The sequence below is a fragment of the Octopus sinensis genome, linkage group LG5 (assembly GCF_006345805.1).
Source record: "Octopus sinensis linkage group LG5, ASM634580v1, whole genome shotgun sequence".
Classification (NCBI taxonomy): domain Eukaryota; kingdom Metazoa; phylum Mollusca; class Cephalopoda; order Octopoda; family Octopodidae; genus Octopus; species Octopus sinensis.
In genome coordinates this window covers 66,222,336-66,246,524 of record NC_043001.1, presented here as the reverse complement: position 1 = coordinate 66,246,524, position 24,189 = coordinate 66,222,336, and the positions used below count along the sequence as shown (strand labels likewise).

Genomic DNA, 24,189 nt, shown 5'->3' with positions numbered 1-24,189 from the left:
AATTTTTCAAATATTCTCATCACACTGTTGTACTTCTTTATGTCCTTAACATGTCCCTGTTACCAAAGACTGTATATATACATATTATGTGGCAATTATGTAAAAACTTTTTTGAATTCATAATATTCTATGTTACTTTAGACAACCTTTTTCCAAAGAGTGAAACCGGTTAAGTAAATAAACATCTTTTAAATTGCATTTTCAAACCTTCTTTCGTATGTATATATATATATATATATATATATATATATATATATATGTATGTACGTGTATGTGTATGTGTGTGTGTATGTATGTATGAATGTATGTGTGTATGTATGTATGTATGTATGTATGTATGTATGTATGTATGTATGTATCTATCTATCTATCTATCTATCTATCTATCTATCTATCTATCTATCTATCTATCTATCTATCTATCTATCTATCTATACTGAGACTCAGCAACTATGTTTAGGTATGGTACTAATGTGCTAATATAAATGAAGAGTGTTATTTTGTCAAATGTTTTTCTGTACAAAATGATAAATTAAATGTATTTACATTACAAATTTTATTCAAAATTTTCAAGCGAGTCAGCAAAATCACATATCTGTTTAAGAAAATATGCCTTAACATTTCTCGTTTTATTAAAGATAATACGATGCCGACCATAAGTTTCTGATTAATGTTATCTTTGGCCCGATGTTTTCGAATGAGTGTTGTCAATACTGATATCCACTGGCACTTCATCTTGAGTGAAATTGGTTGATCTTATGTGAAAGTCAATATTTGCCTCTGAATGAAACTTGAAAGGCTTCATTAATGTGGGTTTCACTAATAGCAGACGATCATCATCACTGCCACCATTAACAAACAATTTATTTTGAACCCGACGCTTAACACGCCAGACTTTCAACTTATCCACTCTGCTTCTTTGGAGATATTTTACCAAATGATCTATTTGAATAGAAACAGAATTTTATTTTTCAACAAGCATTTTGTGAAATCTGTGTTAAAATAATAAATGCTAACAAAAATTACAAGAATCTTTGCAATAAAGGAAATATTTTCTTGGTTCAAGAAAGAAAAAGAAAACCAAATAAAAACAAAAAGAAATACTCTAAGGCTCTAAAATCTAAACAACTCCAGAGGGTGTAACTTGATATGGTGCAGTGTGGAGATGGTGTTTAGGGGTGGGGTGGAGATGAATGTTCAAACTTGAATGTTGTACAAAATAAAATCAGTTGATAATAAGAAATAAGAGAGAACCTTTCAGGAAAAAAGATTACGAAAATATAAGAAGACAAACAATCAATGGAATATTGCATTTCGATAAGTAATGTTCCGTAACCGGTTATGTTTTTGGGTTACTACTGAAGGTTTTCGTCTTCGGGTAATATACCCACCCTTCTTCAAAGTGTTCTTGCTAACCAAGTAAGCAACCACAATACGGGGATAAAGAAAAAAAATTATGAAAACAAAATTTCAACACCAGCCATCTACCCCGTTTCATGCCACTCAACCATAATATTCAGTTATAGAGGGAACAGGATGATTACAGTACAACAGACGTTTTCAGAGCTTCATATATTGATATCTTTAAGGAATGTTGGCGAGTCCAGCATTGTTGCAAAAATATCATCTTTCGTAATATAGATCCTAAATGAAGGTGCGTGGTTTATATAGACCTGATATAAAAGTTCATGGTTTATAAAGATTCTATATGCAAACCCTATATAGAAGTATGTGGTTTATATAGACCCTATATAGAAGTACGTGGTTTATATAGACCCTTTATAGAAGTACGTGGTTTATATAGACCCTTTATAGAAGTATGGATTTTATATAAACCAGCACCCAAATATAAACATTTCTATCATGGACCTTCATACATATTCCAGGGATCTACTCCTACCAATCTTTCAAAACCATAGAGCCTCTTAATGATTGAAACTTAACGTCCACATCCATAGTAATTCCTGACTGCCCAAGGAAGAAATCCTTTCGCCAGATCTCAGTTACTGCACTTACTTCAAATGTATACTTCTTCATAGATACAACGTACTCTCGTGATCTGTTATAAATCAGTCAGCTTTGTCCTCCGATACTGCTCGATGATTGAACAAAGTACAAGGCTTCAATCTATCCCAGACTAAGAAATTGAACAAACAATATGGGACACTACAGAAACATATCTCTGAAGAGTGCAGTACCGAAACTCGCAGTCCAGCTGAAATTCATAATTTAATAGGCATTTTCTGATAGCACTAAAAAGATTCCCAAGATTTCCAAGATTTCCAAGGTTAAATAAACCTAGTATACACTTCTACTGAATTTAGTTCGGAAAAAGAATGTAATAAGCAACTGGTGTTTATTGATACACTTGTAGAGATCAAGCGTTAAAACGTCGGGAGATCTTTCTAAAATCTTGTTTTATCTTTCGTACAAACTCAAGACTTGCGAAATGCCGACAACACGGTGGCAGTGGTGAAAAAATGGTATTCACTGGTGACTGAGCATATAAAGAAGAAACGTATCACCACAACAATATAGTCTCAAGAAAGAAATATCTTATCTTCAAATAATTATCTTTTCTGAAGCCGAGATAAATTCAAAACTGATTGTGATTTTACCTTGAGGGTCTGGCAGGAAAACTACAGAGAATTCATATCAAGAATAACAGAACAATTCTTTACTAGAATAAAATTTCCCCAAGTAGAATTGAGTAAGTGGACCTTAAGGGTTAAATAAGGGGAAAATTCTTAAATTTCCAAAATAACGGATATATCAAACTTAGAAATAACTAAACACATATTGTGTGAGAAAGTTAATTCTAAACCTTGTGAAATGGAATTTCAGAAAATTGCAGAACCACAGAAGCACAAAAATATATAAAAGTACAATAACTGGTAATAATTGCGAAGTGAACTTCTTAACCATTTAGCCATATATTCACACACACATGCACGCACGCACACACACACACACACACACACACACACACACACACACACACACACACACACACACACACACACACACACACACACACACACACATGTGCATATGTATGTATGTATGTATGTATGTCTGTATCTATCTATCTATCTATCTATCTATCTATCTATCTATCTATCTATGTCTCGTCCTTTACTCTTAGTGGGGGATTGGAATGCTATCTTGGACACGCATGTAGACTACGTGGGTAGAGATAGGAATAGACGGGGATGCAAATGCCTCAGAGACCTGCTCAGACGCTTTCAACTGTCTGACAGGTTCCGACTAGACCACCCGAATGCGCCAACGTGGACATGGAGCAACCGCATCGGGTCGTCGAGATCGTATCTAGATAGGATACTGTGTAGGACAGTAGATAGAGATAGCATAGGATGTCCACAATTCCACATAGTCAGCTACACGGATCACAAACGTGTGACATGTACGCTAGACTTAAGTAAGACACTTAGGCAGGGTTCCGGATACTGGAAACTAAACGCATCTTTCCCATCGAGACAGGTTTTCAGAGACCGGATTAGCACACTAGTAAAGAGGGCTTTGACGGGAGCCATCATCAACAACAAATGGTGGTTTGCCCTCAAGAGAGCAGTAAAAGCAGAAGCGATTAGGTACAGCAAAGCACTAGCCATAGATAGAAATAGAGTAGAGGGTGAGCTAGTTAAGAAGCTAGAAGAGGCAATTAGAAGCGGCATCGCATCCGACGTTTTGGCGGCGAGGTTGGCCCTCGACCAACACTTCAACGCCAAACACGAAGGGTGTGCTGTCAGAGCTAGGATGCGTGCTCTAAGAAAAAAAGGTGTTGGAGCCGCGAGAGAGGCCCGGGTGGCAAAGGCGCAACAGGGCAACAAAGCCACCATTCGGTCTCTGGTAGATGAACAGGGGCGCGAATTGCTCGAGCCAAGTAAAATATGTAAGGCCTTTCAACAGCATTTTGCCCGACTGTTCCGGACGAGTGGCGGGCAAGAACGTAGGGTGGACTTCAGTGCCTACCTACACAGCCTACCACGACTCTCGACAAGAGAGACAGGGTGCTGCGAAGGTGCCATCACGGCGGCGGAAGTGCAGGACGCGATGGCAGAAAGCTCGCGGGACAAATCACCGGGTTTGGATGGTCTACACTACGAGCTTTACAATTGTATGCCCGACTTGTTTGGAGATGTCTTGGCAGCGGTGTACTGCGACTGGCAGCAAAACGGAGCATTCCTGGTTTTGTGAGCCGAGGAGTCGTAACACTGCTGAGGAAAGATCTAAACAAGGGAAATGTAATAGATAACTTTAGGCCCATCACTCTGCTTAATGCAGACTTGAAAATTTTGGCCAAGGTGCTAGCCAAGAGGTTGGCGCTTGTCATCGAGAAGCTGGTCGAAAAGGCGCAAACATGCGCCCTGCCGGGCCGGACCATCCATGACAACCTCTACCTGATGCGCTACATCATAGACAAGGTAGTTAACAAACCTGGCATGGGTGGGGCGCTGATCAATTTGGATCAATCGAAAGCTTTCGATAGGGTGGACCATCGATACTTGGGGGCAGTCCTCAGAGCGGCTGGCTTCGGTCCCGTCTTCCGCGCCTGGATAGCCGCGTTGTACAGAGGCATCCGTTCGATAATTCGCGTAAATGGACATCTATCGAGACCTTTCGACATCGCACGTTCGGTCCGTCAGGGATGCCCCTTCTCGTCGCTTCTATACGTATTGACTCTCGAGCCATTATTGCGGAAGCTGGCAACTCTGAGGGGCATCCAGCGAGAACTGGGATGCGGGACGAGCGTGTCTGCATACGCGGACGACGTCACCGTCATAGTGTATAGCAACGAGCAGGTCGGCGAGACACTGAAAGACTACGAAGCGGTGACAGGAGCGAAAATCAACCGGGAAAAGTCAGTGGGCTTGCGACTAGGCACCTGGAGAAGCAAGCCCATGCCGTCCACCAGCGCCTCCGTCGTGGGACACTGGACCGACGACCCGGTCGAGTTGCTCGGGGTCTGGTTCGGTCCGGACCTCCAAGTGGAGAAGAACTGGAACGAGATAACGAGTAGGGTGGTCACTCTCGCCCGGCAATGGGCCGAGAGGAAACTGTCCCTAAAAGGTCGGGCGGAGGTGGCGAACACGTACATCGCGTCCGTCATCTACTACCGCCTGACCGTCGTGCCTTGTTCCGACCCTACCATCACCAAACTAGAACGCATTCTCTTTCGCTTCTTGTGGAAAGGATGCGTCCCGACGGTCAGGCGATCCATTTGCTGTCAACACCCGTTAAAAGGAGGACTGGGCATGCCGTGGTTGATGATGCGCAGACACGCGCTGAGACTGCGACATCTCAGGCTCTTCGTAGACGACGGTGAACAGGTGTGGTCGCCGTTTGTGAGGCACGCTTTCCCGCAGCTCGTCTCCATGACCGAACTGCAGTCGTGGATCAAAAAGAGGCCGAGGAAGGGCGAATGGCACCGCGAGTGTCGCGTTGCTCTCAAGCAACTCTGGGTCAATCTTGAGTGACTTCATCACAACCAAAGCATTCTATAGGGGATTAGTGGAGGGGAGGTACGACGACGAGCTCGGGGCGAACCTGGACGTCGACGAGGAGTACCTGACCCGCCTGTTCAGGACGACTTTCGGGCCAGGGCCCATGGACAACTTCCATGGCAGTGCTACCGAGAAGCGCTACCCGTTCGGGATAAGCTCTACAGACACGGCTCGAGAAACACGGGGCCGACCTGCCCGAGATGCGGTCAGAGCGACGAAACCGTTCTGCACGCACTCGTGCAGTGTCCAACAATCTCCGACCTGTGGGCTTATGTCGAACGACTGCTGTCACGTGTGGGACGAATCGGTTTATCAGCTGAGTCTATCTTCAATATTGTCACACCTCCTTCCTTCAAACGGGAAGGAAGAGCTATTTTCATCATCCTTGTGGCTATGGCGAAAGAATGTATCTGGTGGACGCGTCTGAAAGGATTGGAGACAAACACTTTCCTTTCTGGTCAATCTCTCATCAACTTCTTCAAGTACCACTTGAAAAGGAAAGTGAGAGTAGAGAGGCAAGTTTTGTCTAGCGAATGTTTTAAAAAAAGATGGGTGAATGTAGCAAAGATGGCACGTATGAATGACGAAGCCACCTTGAGCATAATCCTATGAACCCAGAAACTGAAAACAGAGGGTTACCCACTTGCAAACAAATGTGGTAACATATAACAATATTGACCAAGGTCACCGTGGTCTTTTTCGTAGGCTTTTCTTCCCACGGATAAACCTTACTTGCTTTCCCCTTTACACCATGCATCATAACACTGTGATACACGATCCTTATTGATCGCTTTTTTTTCCTCTTCCCTTTTTCCCCCCTTTTTCCTCTTTTTTTTTCATTTCTCTTTTCTTTTGTTCCTTTTCCTTTTTTTTCTTTCTTTTGTTTTTTTTATTTTTTGTTCTTTCTTTTCCCTTTTACGATCCCTTTTGATCGAAAACCTACGCCACCTTTTTTTTGTTTCTTTTGTTTTTTTTTTTTCATCCCCCAAAAGAAAAGCTCTACCTTGTAACTTGTCCCATCTGTGTGCAGCCCTGTGTGGCCAATAAAAAAACTTATCTATCTCCATACGTATCTAGCTTTGTGACATGTATCCAAATATAACTAGTCTAGGCACAGGTAAGAATTTTCGGAAATTTAGAACCGATTGATTTCCTTATTTAACTAATCAACAGGATTCCCTTATTCGAGATGTTGAGCCATGGTCGCTGAAAATGTGGGAAAAAAAGGGAGCTGATGAGTTAATTAACAAATTAGCCGGTTGAAGCTTCCCCTTAACCGACTGAAAAAAAAAACACTCTGATGAGGTTGAAGTTCTATCTGCCTATGTTTAAGAATACTAAGAATATGCGGAAAAAACTTTATTTACTTATTTATTTATTTATGTATGAAGATTATGATAACTGACACCAAACGGACTCATAATGAAAATACTGTATTGTCTGAAGACAGGCTTCAGATCTACACCAGGATGTATTACTTGCTGTGGATTAAAAAAAAAAGATCACATTCAGGTTTACTTTCATAGTTCAAACATTCTTTTTAAGACACAGCAGTCTCCACTTCTTGTCGGTTTGAAACAACGAGCCTGAGAATTAATGTTGTGTCATTACTACACTAAAACGAACTTAAGCTGTGGAACAAGGCAAGCGGCCCGTGTCCCGTCATTGATTCATTACATGAAGTCACGACAGTTGATGCAAGCAGTGAATGTAATGAAATACAAACTACATTGACTTTATAAGTAGTTCAGTAAACACACGCTTAGACACCGACATATTTAAGGTTCTTGTACATTGTACAGATGTGTGTGTATGTATAGTATATACATGGATATATTTGTGTGTGTGTGTTTGTGTGTGTGTGTGTGTGTGTAAGTGTGTGTGTGTTTGTGTAGTACGTACATGGATATGCATGCACACACAGACGCGCGCGCACACACATACACACACACATATCCAAATTGAGGATTCTTTCCCAATCACATGTCTTCCACACTGTTAATGGTCATAGGAGTCAGAACGAAGATTATCGATATCTTTATATATAAAAGTGAGGTTGTGTGCTTTCTGTCTCCTACGATTTAGATTCCTAACTACTCCTACATTTTGCGGTGCAGTTTAACCAAAACCGGGTATCTTATAGTCGTGATTCATATCGAGCCCCTCTGGGTATTAGCGCGCGTCTACGATGAGTCTACGATGAGTCTACGATTAAAAAATAAATTACCATCAATTTTCCCCATTTTTAATGCATTTTTGGCATATATAAGGGAAGTAACTCTCTAAAAATGTATTATTAAATCTCAGAACGTAAAAAGCTACAGTAACACCCCCACTTTTGTGGTTAGCAATATTGAGATGGCTATTATACTTTACATCTCTAAAAATGCTTATATAGTTATTTCCCTTACAAACCCGAGCAACGCCGGGCGATACTGCTAGTGTAATTATAAGATCTAATGATCTAAGTGTAGGAAGTTAGTAAGCTTCGAGCAGTCCGTGGTAGGTATAAAAACAATGTTCAGTATCAATAATAGTTTATTGGCGTCGAAGGTTGTCGGCGTTTCCCATATCGAAGTTCGATAAGCTGAAAAAATATTTTTATACCCCACGGTTAGCAACATGAGTTACTATGAATGCGAATAAAAATTCATATTGAGGGAGTGGAGCAGATAGCTTCATTATTTCCATTCACGTGGAAAATTCAGGGGTTCAATGGACAGACTTCTCCCTTGTGCAGTTAGTCATCGCGTCCTGTATGTTTTCGGCTGTTATCGGCATTTCGCAGAACTCCGCATCTCTGACTGACTGAAAGGCGCGGAATGCCACCGAGATGGTTGAAATCCACTTCCGTGTACGATTCACCGCGCACTCTGTTTAGTTTGGCAAAGTAGCGCTGAAATAACGCTCACAACTGCTTGGATCCGAGTAACCATTCAAGTCCGTCAAATACAGAATTATGGCATTGTTGGCACGTAGCGCCTCTGTCACGTGGGTCCACCGAACAGCTTTCATTCCCTCGTGTATTAGCGCACGCGCCCTATCTCTGACAACGTAATGTTTAGCAGTGAAGAATTGACCAAGAGCCAATCTCGCCGTCAGCACGTCAATCGCTATGTCTCTTCTAAGCGCTTTTTCTTGCTTCCTAACTGGATCTCCATCTATACTAGATTCCTTCACGCTATTTCTTTACTAAACCTTACCAACTCTACTCTTGTAGACCTATTCAAGTTTATCGACCATCGGTTGTTGATGATTGCACCCGGCAACTTCCGATGGATTAACTTGCTAAACAACTCGGTCTCTGAATGTTTGACTCACTGGGAAAGACGCGTTCAACTTCCAGCACCCGGGTCTCTGTCTATGGATCCTATCTAAGTCGCCCGTACAGATTATAAATTTGTGGTCTGAATAGTCGACGACTTTGAATTGTGAACAACTTATGCTACCTACAAAATACTATACCATCTGAAAGACCCGATACTATGTGCCCATGTTCACAATGGCGCATCCAGGAAATCCAATCGGAACCTCTCAGTCAACTAGAAACGACTGATAGGTTTGTGAAGCTTTCACACCCCAATCTCCTATCTGGCTGACCCACCTCAGTCGGAGTGTACACAGCAACTAGTCTAAAAGTACCACATTCGCTATTGCTCACATCCAGGACCACCAACTTACTGTCCGGGTCCAGTAAGATCGTCCGTACCTCAAGATCTAGGCCTTTCCTAAATAGCATTGCCACCCCTCCTTCCATTACAGGTCGAGCCAGAGATGAGTAGATCGTCAAAAAGTAACGTAGTGTGCGCGTGTTCGAAACCGTGGTCTCCCTGGTGACTATCACATCCAATCCTAGCGACCTGAAGTCATTGAGCGAGAGATCTTGTTTCCATGACGTCCCCAGGCCAGATGGTGCGACTCCCCGGCTCTGTCTGCAGTTCCTTTGGGAACTCTTAAAAGTCTGTTGGTAGTTTTTACATTAGGGGTTCTCACGTCGTAGGGGGAAAGCCACCCTAATGTTTTTAGATATTGATTGCGGCATGCGCACTAACAAAAGCTCTTCCGGAAGTTCAAAAGTGCTGATGTCATATATTGCAACCCTCTCTCAATTCCTTTATCCCGAGCTATGAGGACCAACAAAACTTTGTTGGTTCCCCCCAATAGCACGAAATTTGGATCTGTGTGGGTAACTGTTTTTTTGTAAGCACTCTCTTTTGGTGTGAGGTAAGGTTGTGATAGTGTTGGTTGTGCTGGTGATGGCAGCGTTGGTTGTGTTGATGGTTGTGGAGCAAGTGGGGTTGGTGCTGTTGTAGGTGTGACTACTTGCTGAGAGAGCGCTCTTTCCGTTCTTCGGTGTGTGTGTCAGTCTGAGACCGAGTGTTTTCCCTTTTTTCTTTCTTTCTGTTTATGGGGTTTCTCCTCGTCTTTATTTCGAGATGTGGAGAAACCAGAGTTTGTGGAGTACACCGGAGATATGGGCAGGTGTATGTTTGTATATTTGTGAGAATTTACGTAAGTGTTTATGTGAGAGGGGGTGGAGAACTGAGTTGAGAGCTTGGATGGTCCTTTCTGCCGATGTTCTTGTCGATGTTGGTGTTGACAGTGGTGGTGGTTCTATTGGGGCTATTTCTGCTGCTGTTTCTGTTACTGTCCTTTTGCTGCTGCAACCGGTCCTTCCGTCGCAGATAGAGCTACCATTGGAAACGCCGCTGCTGCATCCGTCATTGTTGGGGTCGTGGAGTTTGGTGGTGTGATTTTTCTTGTGATCCACAAGCCACTGTTGCCGTTGTTGCTGCACTTTTCTTGTCTTGTTGTAAATGTCAGCGGTGGAGCCTTCCTTTCTCTCCTTTTGTTTTTGTTGCGTGGGCAGAATATCAGTAGATGATCCGTCATTCCACAGACATGGAATCTCGATCATCTTCCCACCACACTCACTCTTAAATCTATTCTACTGGGTCGGGAGATCAGGTCTGGCATTCTCTCCAGTTGGCTGGCTTTACATGGAGAAGTACCACCTGTGTAATCCTGGTCTATTTCCCCCTCTCCAATACCACACAAGCGAGAACCCACCACAAATCTAGTTCTGGTGGCACCCCTTGTATGGTAATTTTCACTGCCATTTCCCCCAAATATGTAGGGAAGAGTGCTGGATTACCAGGGCTTCAGTCTTCGAATCCACCGAATAGCTTGCTCTTGATATATGGCCGATGTCCTGCTATATTTCGTGCAGGGCCCTTTCAGTTGGGACTTCGTCGCTGTTGCCAGATGCAAGACTTGAGGCTAATGCATCCATAAGTCACTATTTTTATGGCTGTAGCAGATTGTGTCTCAGGAGACGGAGCCGGCTCCACCTTTCCCCCTCGAATTTTCTAAATTTAGCCGCACTCGACAGGTTTTATCCTCTAGGGAGCGAGCAAAAATATTTTTTTAGGTGGCCACATTCGCGAAGGAAACCTTACTCGTTACTGTTGGTGGAGTTGTACTACTACTACTACTACTACTACTACTACTACTACTACTACTACTACTACTACTACTACTACTACTACTACTACTACTACTACTACTACTACTACTTTCTACTTTGCTGTTATCGCCTCTGTTGCTGTCAAACTGCCACTGCCCCTGCTACCGCGACTGTTGTTGCTACTGCTACTATTGATGTCGCCTTTACTGTTTTTCCTGCTGCTGCTGCTACCGTCCACCGTTACACGAGATGAACTTTGAACTATAACCATGTCCGTTGTCCCCTCTCCTTCGCCTGCCTTATTTTTGATATTGTTATTGTTACCGTTGCCTCCGTCACCGCCGCCGCACTGTTTGATCGTCATACACACACAAGAGAACGAAGAAAAGGGAAGTTTTCAGCTGCTAGAGGGCTATTTTCTTTTTGAATGCTTTAAAGCTGGACGCTGCTATCTTGTAATGGGTTTTGTTTTTAAAGCCCACTTGAGTGGATTTTTAGGGGAAGCAAACATATTGCTCCTTACGAGGAAAAACAACCACAGAACACCAGAGTTAGAGTTAGGGTTAGTGACAGGATGTTGTCTCAGTTTTAGACGCAGTAAATGATTTTAGCTCAATAGAGGCAATAGGATTGGTTAAAATTCGAAAAATTAAACTACGTTAAACTTACATATTACAATTTTCTCAAGAAAGCCAAGAGAAAAAAATGTTTTATTTTGACACATTCTATCAGTATACGAAGTTTAAAAGTGTTTAGATAACTAGAAATTGTGTTGAAAACTGCCGCTCAAAAGGAAAAGATCCCAATATTTTAAGCAGAACTTACTCTGTATGTTCGAAAATACTTCTGATGTATTTCCCAGCAAATGTAATAACAACAACAACAACAACAGTAATTTGACAATCAGTACAAATCCCCGGTAGACACAATATCTCCGATCAATAAGCTCACGATATTGTATACTGTGCGAATAATAATGATAATAATAATAATAATAATAATAATAATAATAATAATAATAATAATAATAATAATAATAATCTGCAAAAATCTGGATTTGCCCCATGAAAAAAACTGGTGGGAACACAAAACACCCCCAGTGCTTGAAAATGACGACATCTCACTCCTCTGGAACTTCACCATTCAAACTGACAGAAAGATAGATGCAAATAGGCCAGACATCATATTGAAAGACTTCAAACAAAGAACATGCCTCCTCATTGATATGACTGTCCCAATCGATATAAACGTATCTGTCAAGACCTACCAATAACTGAGCAAATATAAAAATCTTGAAATAGAAATCAGCAAAATGTGGAACCTGAAGACTAAAACAATACCTGTTGTCATAGGTGCCCTGGGAATGATAGCAAAAGGGGCTGATTGCCACCTAACTCAGATACCAGGAAACCCCCAAAATGGCAGAAATTCAAAAGATAGTGCTCATGGGAACTGCTCATATCCTACGCAAAATACTTTCTATGTAATCTCAAGGTTTAAAACAAACATTTTTTTTTAGACATCCACCAGTACAACACAAAAAACAACCAAATATATGGTACACTAGGCATAACAACAACGTGAACTTCCAACCTGTTGTCTCTTGAGGTCTCCGGGTGAGACTTGGAGCCAGCTTGTACAAATATAAAGCAAAAGTCAAACATACAATAATAATAATGATGATGATAATAATAATAATGATAATAATAATAATAATAATAATAATAATAATAATAATAATAATAATAATAATAATAATAATAATAATAATAATAATAATAATAATAATAATAATGATGATATTAATAATAATAATAATAATCCTTTCTACTATAGGCACAAAGCCTGGATTTTGTGTGTGTGTGTGGGGGGGAGAGTCAATCACATCGACCCCAGTACTCAACCGGTACTTAATTTATCAATCCCGAAAGGATGAAAGGCAAAGTCGACCTCGGCGGAATTTACACTCGGAACGTGAAGACAGACGAAATACTACTAAGCATTTTGCTCTGTGTGCTAACGATTCTGCCAGTTCGCCGTCTTAATAATAATAATAATAATAATAATAATAATAATAATAATAATAATAATAATAATAATAATAATATGAAAACTATACTTGATATTGATGCCACCATAGAAACCATCAAGCAAAAGGTATCTGCTAAAGCTGCCCGCATAGCGAGGTATGAAAAGCGTGTTAGATTCTTCAGGGACAACATGTTCAAAAATAACCCCAAAAACTTTTACAGGAAGATAGGAAAAACAACAGTTACTGTAAAGTCTGTACCATCAAAAGAAGAAGTGCAGGGATTTTGGAATAAAATTTGGGCAGAAGAAAAAACACACAGCGAAAAGGCCCCCTGGATTGATAGAATATCTAAAGAACTGGACTCCTTAGAAGAGCAAAAGTGGGAGGGTGTCAAGGTAGAAGATATAAGATCTGCTCTCAGGAGGTCAAGCAAATGGAAGTCTCCAGGAAAGGATAAAATCCCTAACTTCTGGTTGAATGCCTTCCCAGAGAGCTATGAACTGCTAACAAAACTTTACAATGATGTTTTGCAACACCCTAGTAGGATGCCTCCTTGGCTAGTTAATGGGTTAACATTCCTGCTTCCAAAAAGTGAAGAAACAAATGAATCAAAAAACTATAGACGCATAACCTGCTTAACAACTATGTATAAAACACTAACATCTGTCCTGACGGAATATACCTATAGTTTTTTGACAGACAGCAGCATATTCCCTAATGAACAGAAAGGATGTCAACGTGGATCCTATGGTTGTAAAGATCAACTACTCATCAATAAGATGATCTTAGAAGATTGTCACAAACGACACAAAAACTTATCAATAGCCTGGATAGACTATAAAAAGGCTTTTGATAGCCTACCACATAGCTGGATTAAGAAATGCCTAGAAATGTATAAGATAGCACCTGCTCTGCGAAACTTTTTGTCTGTAAGTATGAGATCATGGAGAACCACACTAACTTTGAACAGTGACAATGAATCTCTAAATGCTGGTGATGTAAAAATTTCATGTGGCATTTTCCAGGGTGACTCACTATCACCACTCCTCTTCTGTTTAGCCTTTATACCTCTCTCAAAACTGCTCAATGACGCGCAGTACGGATATAAAATGTTTGATAAAAATATAAATCATCTCATTTACATGGATGATTTAAAGCTCTTTGCAAAAAATTACCAACAACTCAAGGGCTTACTAGCGATTGTCAAACAATTAAGTGATGACATCAGAATGCAATTTGGCCTCGATAAATGTACAAAAGCTACTTTTATCAAAGGAAAAATGACAGAAACATCTAACGTTAACCTTGACCAGCAGAATGTCATAAAAGAATTAGACCCAGCGGAGAACTACAAGTATCTAGGGGTAATTGAAGGAGACGGAATAAGGCATTCAGAGATGAAGGAAAGGACCAGGAGAGAATGTTATCGCAGAGTAAGAGCAATACTCAAGACAGAGCTGAATGCGAGAAAAAGGATCGAAGCGATCAATGCATTATTATTATTGAGTGAGAGAGCAGTGCATGCCATCAAAGTGACACTGGGGTAAAATATACGAAGCCCAGTATACCCATCATGACTACCCGTCTGATAAGAGTACAACAGACACATGCATCAGAACCATATGTGCGCGACATGGTGATCTCATATCAAGATAAACAGCACATGACCTTGCTGGTGGAGCCCAGTTAGAATTTTCTTCTGGTCGAGTAGCCCATCCCGCTCAAAAGGTCCCTGAATAAGGGGTGTTTAAGGATGTTGAACGAAACACCCATGTTTCCAAGGGTGAATTATTCAAACCCCAAAGAATCCCTCTCAACACATAGCTATGATGCTCCCCTACTACTTCTGCTCGGCTCGTGATCAGAGATGCACATATCGTCAGCCAGTAAAGGACATGCTCAACTGGTTACGGTCAAACAACTGACAAGCAAATTGAGTAGAATATTTGCTGTAGCCCATCTTTTATACTAAGGCAAAACAATGTACATAATAACACTTCCAGAAGCCACGAGAGCCACAGCCTGGTACTGCATCAGGGCATTATTATTATTATCATTATCATAATTATTATTATTATTATTATTATTATTATTGTTATTATTCAGGTCACAGGCTGGAATAAAACTCGGAAGCTTGGGGTTAGTAGCCCGCACTCTTAACCACTACGCCATATGCCCTTGGGCAATTATGGAGTGAATTTTAGGGCTTATAAATCTAATATTTTCTTATCCTTCCTTAATACCTGTTCCCATATGCTATTCATATCTGCAATCTGTCTGCTTAGGAGGTTGTTGTGTCCTAGCATATGTGCTGCTTCTTTCAGTTTTCGTATTTTCCAGTAGTGTTCTCTGTCTATTATTTTAAGTTCATCCCACAGTGGGAGGTGGTCTCTATTTTTCCATATATGATCAGCTATATCCAATTTATCAATATCTCCACGTGTCACAGTTCTGCCATATTCCTCTACCCTTATTTTGAGGGGGCAGCATGTTTCGCCTTTGTATAACCTATCAAAGCTGCATGGGATGGAGTGCACGCAGTTTTTGGTCATGTTCTCTCCTATTGGCGGTTTTATCCGAAGGAGATATTTGCGAAGTGTTGTATTACTGTTGAATACTGTACTGATGGGCCGCATATCTTTTGTAATTTTTTCAGAGAGGCATTTCACATAGGGTAGACATACTGTGGAAAGTTTACTGATTTCATCTTCTCTTTTCTTCATAATTGGAGTAGATAGTATGTTTTTGGGGGTAGTTGTGGCTTAATAGATTGTTACTGAGCTTGATCATTTCTTCGTGGTGAGTATCACGATCGCTGCTTATATTTTTTGCGCGATATTTTAGGCACTGAGCAATCCCTCTCTTTACACTGTGTGGATGGTAGGAATTGAAGTTAAGGTATCATCCAGTGAAGGTCGGCTTGCGGTATACGTATGTCCTGAATCCATACTTGGTGCGTGTTATTAATACGTCCAGGAATGCTAGCAGATTGTCTTTTTCCTTTTCCATTGTGAACTGTATTGATGGCTTTATTGAGTTCACATGATCTAACAGCACTTGGACATCTTCCTGGTTGGGCCAGAGTCTGAAAGTGTCATTAACATATCGCAGCTATAGGGTTGGTTCTAGTGGTGTTGATCCTAAAGCCAAATTCTCAAAGTATTCCATGTATATATTGACTATTATCGGAGATAATGGTGAACCCATTCCTAAACCCTCCTCTTGTCAATATATATCGGTGTCCATACTGAAATAGGTAGTTTCTACACAGGTAGTTTCCATCAAGTTTCTTATTGGTATACTAGTGCGTTCTTTTAGATGGGTGTCTATCACTAGTTTCTCTTGAATCACCGATAGTGCTTCATCAGTTGGGACTTTGGTGAACAGACTTATCACATCTTGACTCGCCATCTGGTTGGATCCAATGGAAATATCCTTAATCAATTCTGTGAAGTGGGTGGAATTCTTCACGTGCGATGTTGACTTTCTTGCTAATGGACTGATTATATCCACAAGGAAGCGGCTCAATGGATGACATTCTGAACCTCTACAGCTCACTATAGGTCTTAATGGAATACCATCCTCTTGAATCTTAGGGAGACCGAACAAGTGTGGTAGTTTACTGTAGTGTTGAGTCAGTTGTCTGTATTTCAATGGTGTAAAGTGATATTTGTTCTTGGTCAAGATCTGTGACAACTTCCTCTCGGTTTTCAGAGTTGGGTCTTTTTTTACTTTGCTGTAGCTACCATCACTTATAAGACTTGCCAATTTTTCCGACTAGTCAGACTTGTTCATCACTACAGTAGCATTTCCCTTGTCCGCTGGAAGCATTATAATGGAATTGTCACTCTGTAGTCTTTTGATAGCAAACTTTTCTTCCTTAGTGATGTTTGTTTTGGGAAATTTCGCTTTTTCTTGCACCTGTCTCACTTTCCACCTTAGTTTATCTCCCCGAGCTTTTGGTATATTTATGGCTAGCTCTTCAATATCGTGTCCAAGTATGGAGTGCGCTTGAATGGTTGTTGCAAAGTTGAGACCTTTGTTTAATACTGCTTCTTCAGAGCTTTCGCAATGTCGGCTACTTATATTAATTACTGCTTTCACAGGTGGGTGACGGACTTAAGCCTTCATTCTCTGACCTTTGAATTTCATAAACTTCTTAATCTGGCGTGTCTTCCCCATTTAAAATTCTTTAATGTGCGACTTTTCTAGATCTCGTTGGATTCTCTTTCTATCATCATCTCTGGTTATTTTCCCGAGTAATGAAGATAAACTCTCTATGATTTCGTTATTTAGTTGATGTTTTTTCGAACGGTTGTAATGGATTCTCTCACGGACTAGGGCATGTCCTGCCCTTTCCGCTCTCTTCTAGCTTTATATGAATCCACTGGTAGAGGAACATCGCAAAGCTGTGACACGAGGAGATATTGATAAATCGGCTATGGCTGATCATGTATGGAAAAATGGAGACCACCTTCCACTGTGGGATGAACTTAAAATAATAGACAGAGAACAATACTGGAAAATACGAAAACTGAAAGAAGCAGCACATATGCTAGGACACAACAACCTCCTAAGCAGACAGATTGCAGATATGAATAGCATATGGGAACAGGTATTAAGGAATGATAGGATAATATTAAATTTAAAAACCCTAAAATTCACTCCATAATTGCCCAAGGGCATATGGCGTAGTGGTTAAGAGTGCGGGCTACTAACCCCAAGCTTCCGAGTTTGATTCCAGCCTGTGAACTGAATAATAAAATAATAATAATAATAATAATAATAATAATAATAATCCTTTCTATGGAAAGCGCAAAGCCTGAAATTTGAGGGGAGGGGACTAGTCGATTACATTGACCCAAGTGTGTAACTGGTACTTAATATTTCGACCCTGAAAGGATGAAAGGCAAAGCCGACCTCGGCGGAATTTGAACGCAGAACGTAACGGCAGACGAAATACCTATTTTTTTATTACCCACAAGGGGCTAAACATAGAGGGGACAAACAAGGACAGACATAGGTATTAAGTCGATTACATCGACCCCAGTGCGTAACTGGTACTTAATTTATCGACCTCGAAAGGATGAAAGGCAAAGTTGACCTCGGCAGAATTTGAACTCACAACGTAACGGCAGACGAAATACCGCTCAGCATTTCGCCCGGTGTGCTAACGTTTCTGCTAGCTCGCCTCCGCCGCCGCAGCAGCAGCAGTAAAAATAATAATAATGGTTTCAAATTTTGCCACAAGGACAGCAATTTTGGTGGAGGGATGAGTCGATTACATCGACCCCATTGTTCAACTAGCACTCTTTTTATCGACCCCGAAAAGATGAAAGGTAAAGTCGACCTCGGTGGAATTTGAACTCAGAACGTAGCGACGGACAAAATACCACTAAACATTTTGCTCGGCGTGCTAATGATTTTGCCAGCTCACCTTAATAGTAATAATAATGATAATAATAATAATAATAATAATAATAATAATAATAATAATAATAATAATAATAATAATAATGATAATAATAATAATAATAATAATAATAATAATGATAATGATAATAATGATAATGATAATAATAATAATAAAAATAATAATAATAATAATAATAATAATAATAATAATAATAATAATAATAATAATAATAATAATAATAATAATAATAATAATAATAATAGTCACATGTATGTGAGTATAGCAAACAAGCGAAACTATCTCACATGTAAGTGTAGCAAACTGTTCCAAAAGCGTTACAAAATGAGGCAAGATAACTAAGTTTGACTAAGTTTGTTCACTGGAGCCTGTGTGTAAAGTACGTTCTGGAAAGAGCATGGAAGTGGTACGAATATGAGAACAATTAATTATTTTTTAAAATTTGTTTTATTAATATATTTGTCTGCATGAGTTTACTTTATGCGTATTTCAGTATTATGTATACCTGACATTTTTGTGGGATTTTACAATCCAATGTGAATCCTTAATTGATACTCGGAGACCATACAATGTTGTGGCTGATAAAGGGAAAAAGGTAAGTAAGGTCATGAATATTGCCATGCTTGAGGATGCACGCGTAGGTGACACAAAGTTAGAAAAGATGGAAAAATATAAAATCTAGAAGACGAAATTGCAAGAATGTGGGCAATGAGGAGAGTGACTGTTATCCCAGTAGTTGTAGGAACACCCGGAGCAATAACAACCAAGTTCGAGAAATATGTCAGAGAAACTGGAATTGATATGAGGGCTGAGCATGCCACCCATTCAAACTGCACTATTGGAGACAACTAGGATTTTGAGATTGGTACTTGAGTGCTGTGCATCATCCATAATACTTAGTATCCAAGTACCAAGTCTTATAATTTGTGGAAAGAACCCTGTGATCTCTGACAGAATCAACTAGAGCAAGTAAGACCGAGGGCTCTGAGAAGTAAAATATAATGATGATATAGTCTTCTGTATGTGGTTTATGTATTATGTATTTTTTTTACCTACCTTTATCTGAAGGCAATATTGGTGGAAAGGAAATATTATGCATGTAATTTTTATGCTTCGATGATGGAACTCCTTTTCTGTCAGAATGTGATTTTGGAAATTTGAAATCTCCATATTTCCCTTTTAATCTATTTAATATTTTTGCTTTAGTCTTAGATTTCCCATTTAACCCATTTAATACTTTTCCTTTAGTCTTATATACTTTGTGTGTTTTAGCGTCTGGTAATGTTTTGTTAATAATTATGGTTTGTTTCATAATAATCGTTGTAAAGGTTTTATCTTTTTTTACTTTTTCAGCCGTTAAGCCTAATGTGGATTCCATTTCTTTTAGGACGTTCTTTTTTAACTTTTCCTTCTTCTCCTTTTCTACGTCGTCTTCAACTTCCTCATCCTCTTCCTCTTTATCAGCCTCAAACTTTTCTTCCTCTACCTCCTCCTCATCATCATAAACATCCTTGTCTACATTGGACTTCTTGCCTTGATATTTATACGATATAACGATTTTCGACATATTCTTACGATTGTCTTCTTCATTACGAACTGTTACATCCGTTTGTTTTCCTTGGATTAACTTAGTAAGGGCTTTTAACAAATTATTTGCCACATCTGAGCCGTTATTACGCATTATATTACTAGTTTTATTGCCATTTCCAGTTCTTACTACTTTAGTTTTCTGAGTCAAATCTCTTACTTGTGAAACTAATTTATCTATAGAGTCTTCATCGTGTAAAGTCTTCCTTTTTTGTCTCAAAAATTTAAGTTTATTTTGAGAATTCCCTAGAATAAATTTCCGCAGAAAAGATGTAAATGTCTCCGCAAATAAGAATATCCTTTTGTTGAACGAAGAACTTGAGATATCCGTTTTATTGTCCACTTTGTAATGGGCGTTTGATGAAGGCAAGCAGCTCTGAGATACAAAACCGTTACACATTACAAAATATATTAAAAGCCAGATCGGTATCATTGTTAGTATTTATGACTTTTTACAGTATCCCATCGAGATTGGCTTCAAGCTATCAGATAAAACAGGTCGACTAAATGATTGACATGTTTTTTGCTGTGATGTCATAGTACCATGACGCCAAAATCTCGTTACTTCACGAGATCTCGGAAGCCATGACAATTGATAGTGTTTATATATGTAAATATCTGAATGACTTTCACTTTTGCTAAAAGTAGAAATGGATATGAAATATTTTATAATTTTACGTATGAATAAGAGATAATTTAATATGATCCTAGCCCAAGTTTGAAACATACAACAATAGCTGTAGTCGGTGGTAGTTTTCATAGTTGTCGGCTTCGGCTGATGCACTTGTTAGCTGTTGCCGTTGCTGCTACTCGTGCCACAGCCTCCACGCCAACTAACCACTAAGAAAACGCGATCGGCCATACATCGAAAGGAAATCAGGTTAATATTTCTGAACCTGAACTCGGAGAAGTCCTGTTTCGCGGTGGGAAGGCAGCACGTTTGCGCGTTTCCGCTGTCGAGGTTGGATGTCGAGCTAAGGAGTGGTAATGCAAGCGAACCGAGAGATGTTGCTAGGTACCCCGTAAAGAGTATCTATTCTTCGTAAAGGCTCGTGTCTGTGGAACGTCTCATCCAAAGGTATGGATATGGTACCTGCAGGGTACCATGTCTTCAGCTTTATACATTCTCTTATTTTACTAAAACTCCTCTTCAATATTCCAAACAATATTCTCAACTGCTTTAATCAATAATCTCTAATGAACTAAAGCATAAGGAATGGTAACATACAGGAAACGAAATAACTAGCAAATGAGCTGTAACATCGAGTGTTAAGTAGCAATGATAAGATGCTACATATTCAAAAAAGTCCATCAAGAAAGTCCAAAGCAAGAAATCTACTTAAAAAAATCCCTTAACAGTTTTTGATCAAGAAACTGTCACGTTGTTCACAATCGGAATCAAACTAAAAGACTGCACTTAAAGTCATATTATAATTTCTTATACTTTGCAGTGTATGAAACAGAGAGCGTATCATTGTGGATTGTCTTTTTACAGTTTTCATGAATCAAACGAAACATTAGCATTTACTTTGGTGTCACTCGTGTTATTTCACATGTCAGATGTATGTTCTGTTTATATGATTTTATATCAAAGAAGCCACTTAAATAAATATCTTCCGCCAAACACATTGGTTAAATATATGCGTCAAGGGGGTGGCTGAATGAAATAAAATGAAATAAAACAAAAAATAATAAAGCAGGTCTAATCTGTCAAAAGCCATCTTTGGGTGTGTTTACTTACATAAAAAAAATCTTTGAAATATCCATTTATAAAAGAAAGCACATTAAATGCATTCTCATTTTTTAAACTTTGTTACTGACGATAACAAAAATAAAATACTTTTATCTGAATGATATAGCCAGACTGTTTTATGTGTTCCATTAGCTCAATTGAAAACATCGTATTATGCTATTGCACTAGTATAAACAGAAATATTTATTGTTTATTTAAAGATGTACAAACTATTGCTCTCAGATTATTGTCGAATCATCACTTCAAGTGTTATAATTGTAGACACAAGACAGCTGATAGCATACGATATACTTACTGATTTATGTATATATACTAACTAGAAGTGTATATACAAATTGATGTATATACTTATTGAAAGGCGGCGAGCTGGCAGAAACGTTAGCACGCCGGGCGAAATGCTTTCGTCTGCTGTTACGAAATATGTATTTCTTCTGTCGCTACGTTCTGAGTTCAAATTCCGCCGAGGTCGACTTTGCCTTTCATCCTTTCCGGATCGGTAAATAAGTACCAGTTGCGTACTGGGGTAGATCTAATCGACTGGCCTCTTCCCCAAAATATTTCGGGCCTTGTGCCTAGAGTAAAAGAAGTATTATGTATGTATATATCTATATCTATGTGTGTATGTGTGTACTAACTGGATGTGTATATACTAACTGTTGTATAGACTGACTGGTATATATAGTTATACTAACTAAAAATGTATATATTTAGTGACTTATATATACTTATTGATATATGTATATGTACTAACTGGACTGTATATACTAACTGTGTGTATATACAAACTGAAAGATAGATAAGTGAGGCCAACAATCTAAACTACTGCAAGTATTAATTATGGTCAACAGCTCAAATAAAATAAAATATTAATTTCAAATTTTGGCACAAAGACAGCAATTGCGGGTGAAGGGTAAAGTCAATGACACCGACCCCAGAGTACTTATTTTATCGACTCCGGAGGATGAAAGGCAAAGTCGACCGTTGCGAAATTTGAACTCAGAACGTGAAGATGGACAAAATGCCGCTAAGCATTTCCCCCGGTGGGCTAACGAATCGCCTGAAAATGAAATAAAATAAAATAAAATATTAAAGAATAAAAAAAATGCCTTGGTTTCATATTAAAACTATCTGGAAATGCTTGTTGTTAGTTTTTCTGTGTCCCTTTGTACTTGAGAAATTACAGAAGTTGAAACTGTAAAATTAGTCAAAGTTGTTCCAGATCATCTCTGATTAAAGTAGTTCCAACCATGACCATCTGGTTTTTTTTCAAATTTAATGCGAGACCGCGTTGTCCATTGTGGTGTTTCATTCTTTATTTGAAACTGTAATATGTAATTGGATGGAGATTTGGCTGCTATTTCTAGCGACCATTTAGAGGCCTCCTTATTGGCTATGAGTATAAGGACCTTGCAGCAATATTCCTATCTCCCAGTTTGGTTGAGTCAAGAAATATTTAGTGTCTTACTGAAAGAGGCAGCTCAATTCCAGGCTTCTAATAGTGAATGCCCGACTTGGTTATACGACTCTTTAGAAATAATAACCACTACTTCAAATCCGGATCTTTTCAGTTTGGCTGCCAATTTTCGAAAATCCAAAGTTTATTGAAAATTTTAAAATTTGGTTCATTAATGTAGTTTTCCAAACTGAATCTCAGGAGATATTTCACTTTTTCCAGAAATTGTTTTAAAATTTTGATGATTTTCATCCAGTAAGAAAACAGGATTTGGCAGCTGTTATTTTGTGCGTGACAGCACGAGTTGTGATCTTTTTTTTTATTTTTTGGAATTTTTAGAAAATTTTTGCGAATTCGGTATTTTCAATAAATACACAAAATCCGTTTTAAGGGTTACATACTTTGTACTGTTGTTATTGGATTAGTGAAACAATGAGAACGGAACCAAGAGATAAGCCCCGCTTTCAGGTATACATAATACTGTCATATAAAATCGTCTTCTAGATTTTATATTTTTCCATCTTTTCTAACTTTGTGTCACCTACGCGTGCATCCTCAAGCATGGCAATATTCATGACCTTACTTACCTTTTTCCCTTTATCAGCCACAACATTGTATGGTCTCCGAGTATCAATTAAGGATTCACATTGGATTGTAAAATCCCACAAAAATGTCAGGTATACATAATACTGAAATACGCATAAAGTAAACTCATGCAGACAAATATATTAATAAAACAAATAAAAAAAAAATTAAACCATACAATCAAGGAAGAAGCAAAAGAAACAGTAAGATGATACATGTTAATTTTATTAAGTATTTCTGTTTATTTAAAAACCTACAAAGAACAGGTCAAATGCTAAGCTCTAAATTTCAAAGTTGACCTTTGCGAAATTTGTCTCGCCATTGGTTAAAATTATACAGTCTTTTCAATTTTT

General features: G+C 39.1%; 1 protein-coding gene across 2 annotated transcripts; it reads right to left on the bottom strand.

Moving 5' to 3' along the window:
• Positions 1 to 613: 613 nt before the first annotated feature.
• LOC115212174 (DNA ligase 1-like) lies at positions 614 to 20,570 on the bottom strand. 2 transcript variants are annotated; one of them, XM_029781013.2, is made up of 2 exons: positions 19,515 to 20,570; positions 614 to 942 (listed from the first exon to the last, which is right to left on the bottom strand). In XM_029781013.2, the coding sequence occupies exons 1-2, from the start codon at positions 20,476 to 20,478 to the stop codon at positions 674 to 676; spliced, it is 1,233 nt and encodes a 410-aa protein (XP_029636873.2). In that variant the 5' UTR covers positions 20,479 to 20,570; the 3' UTR covers positions 614 to 673. The 2 variants fall into 2 exon arrangements, with proteins under 2 accessions (XP_029636873.2, XP_036359016.1); XM_036503123.1 differs by lacking the exon at positions 614 to 942 and adding an exon at positions 18,753 to 18,844.
• Positions 20,571 to 24,189: the final 3,619 nt, after the last annotated feature.

Excerpts from the sequence above, each read along its gene's own strand:
- LOC115212174 (XM_029781013.2), bottom strand. The coding sequence starts at position 20,478 with ATGATACCGATCTGGCTTTTAATATATTTTGTAATGTGTAACGGTTTT. Across the intron at positions 943-19,514 it reads AATATTGCCTTCAGATAAAG|ATCATTTGGTAAAATATCTC; the intron begins GTAGGTAAAAAA and ends CTATTCAAATAG.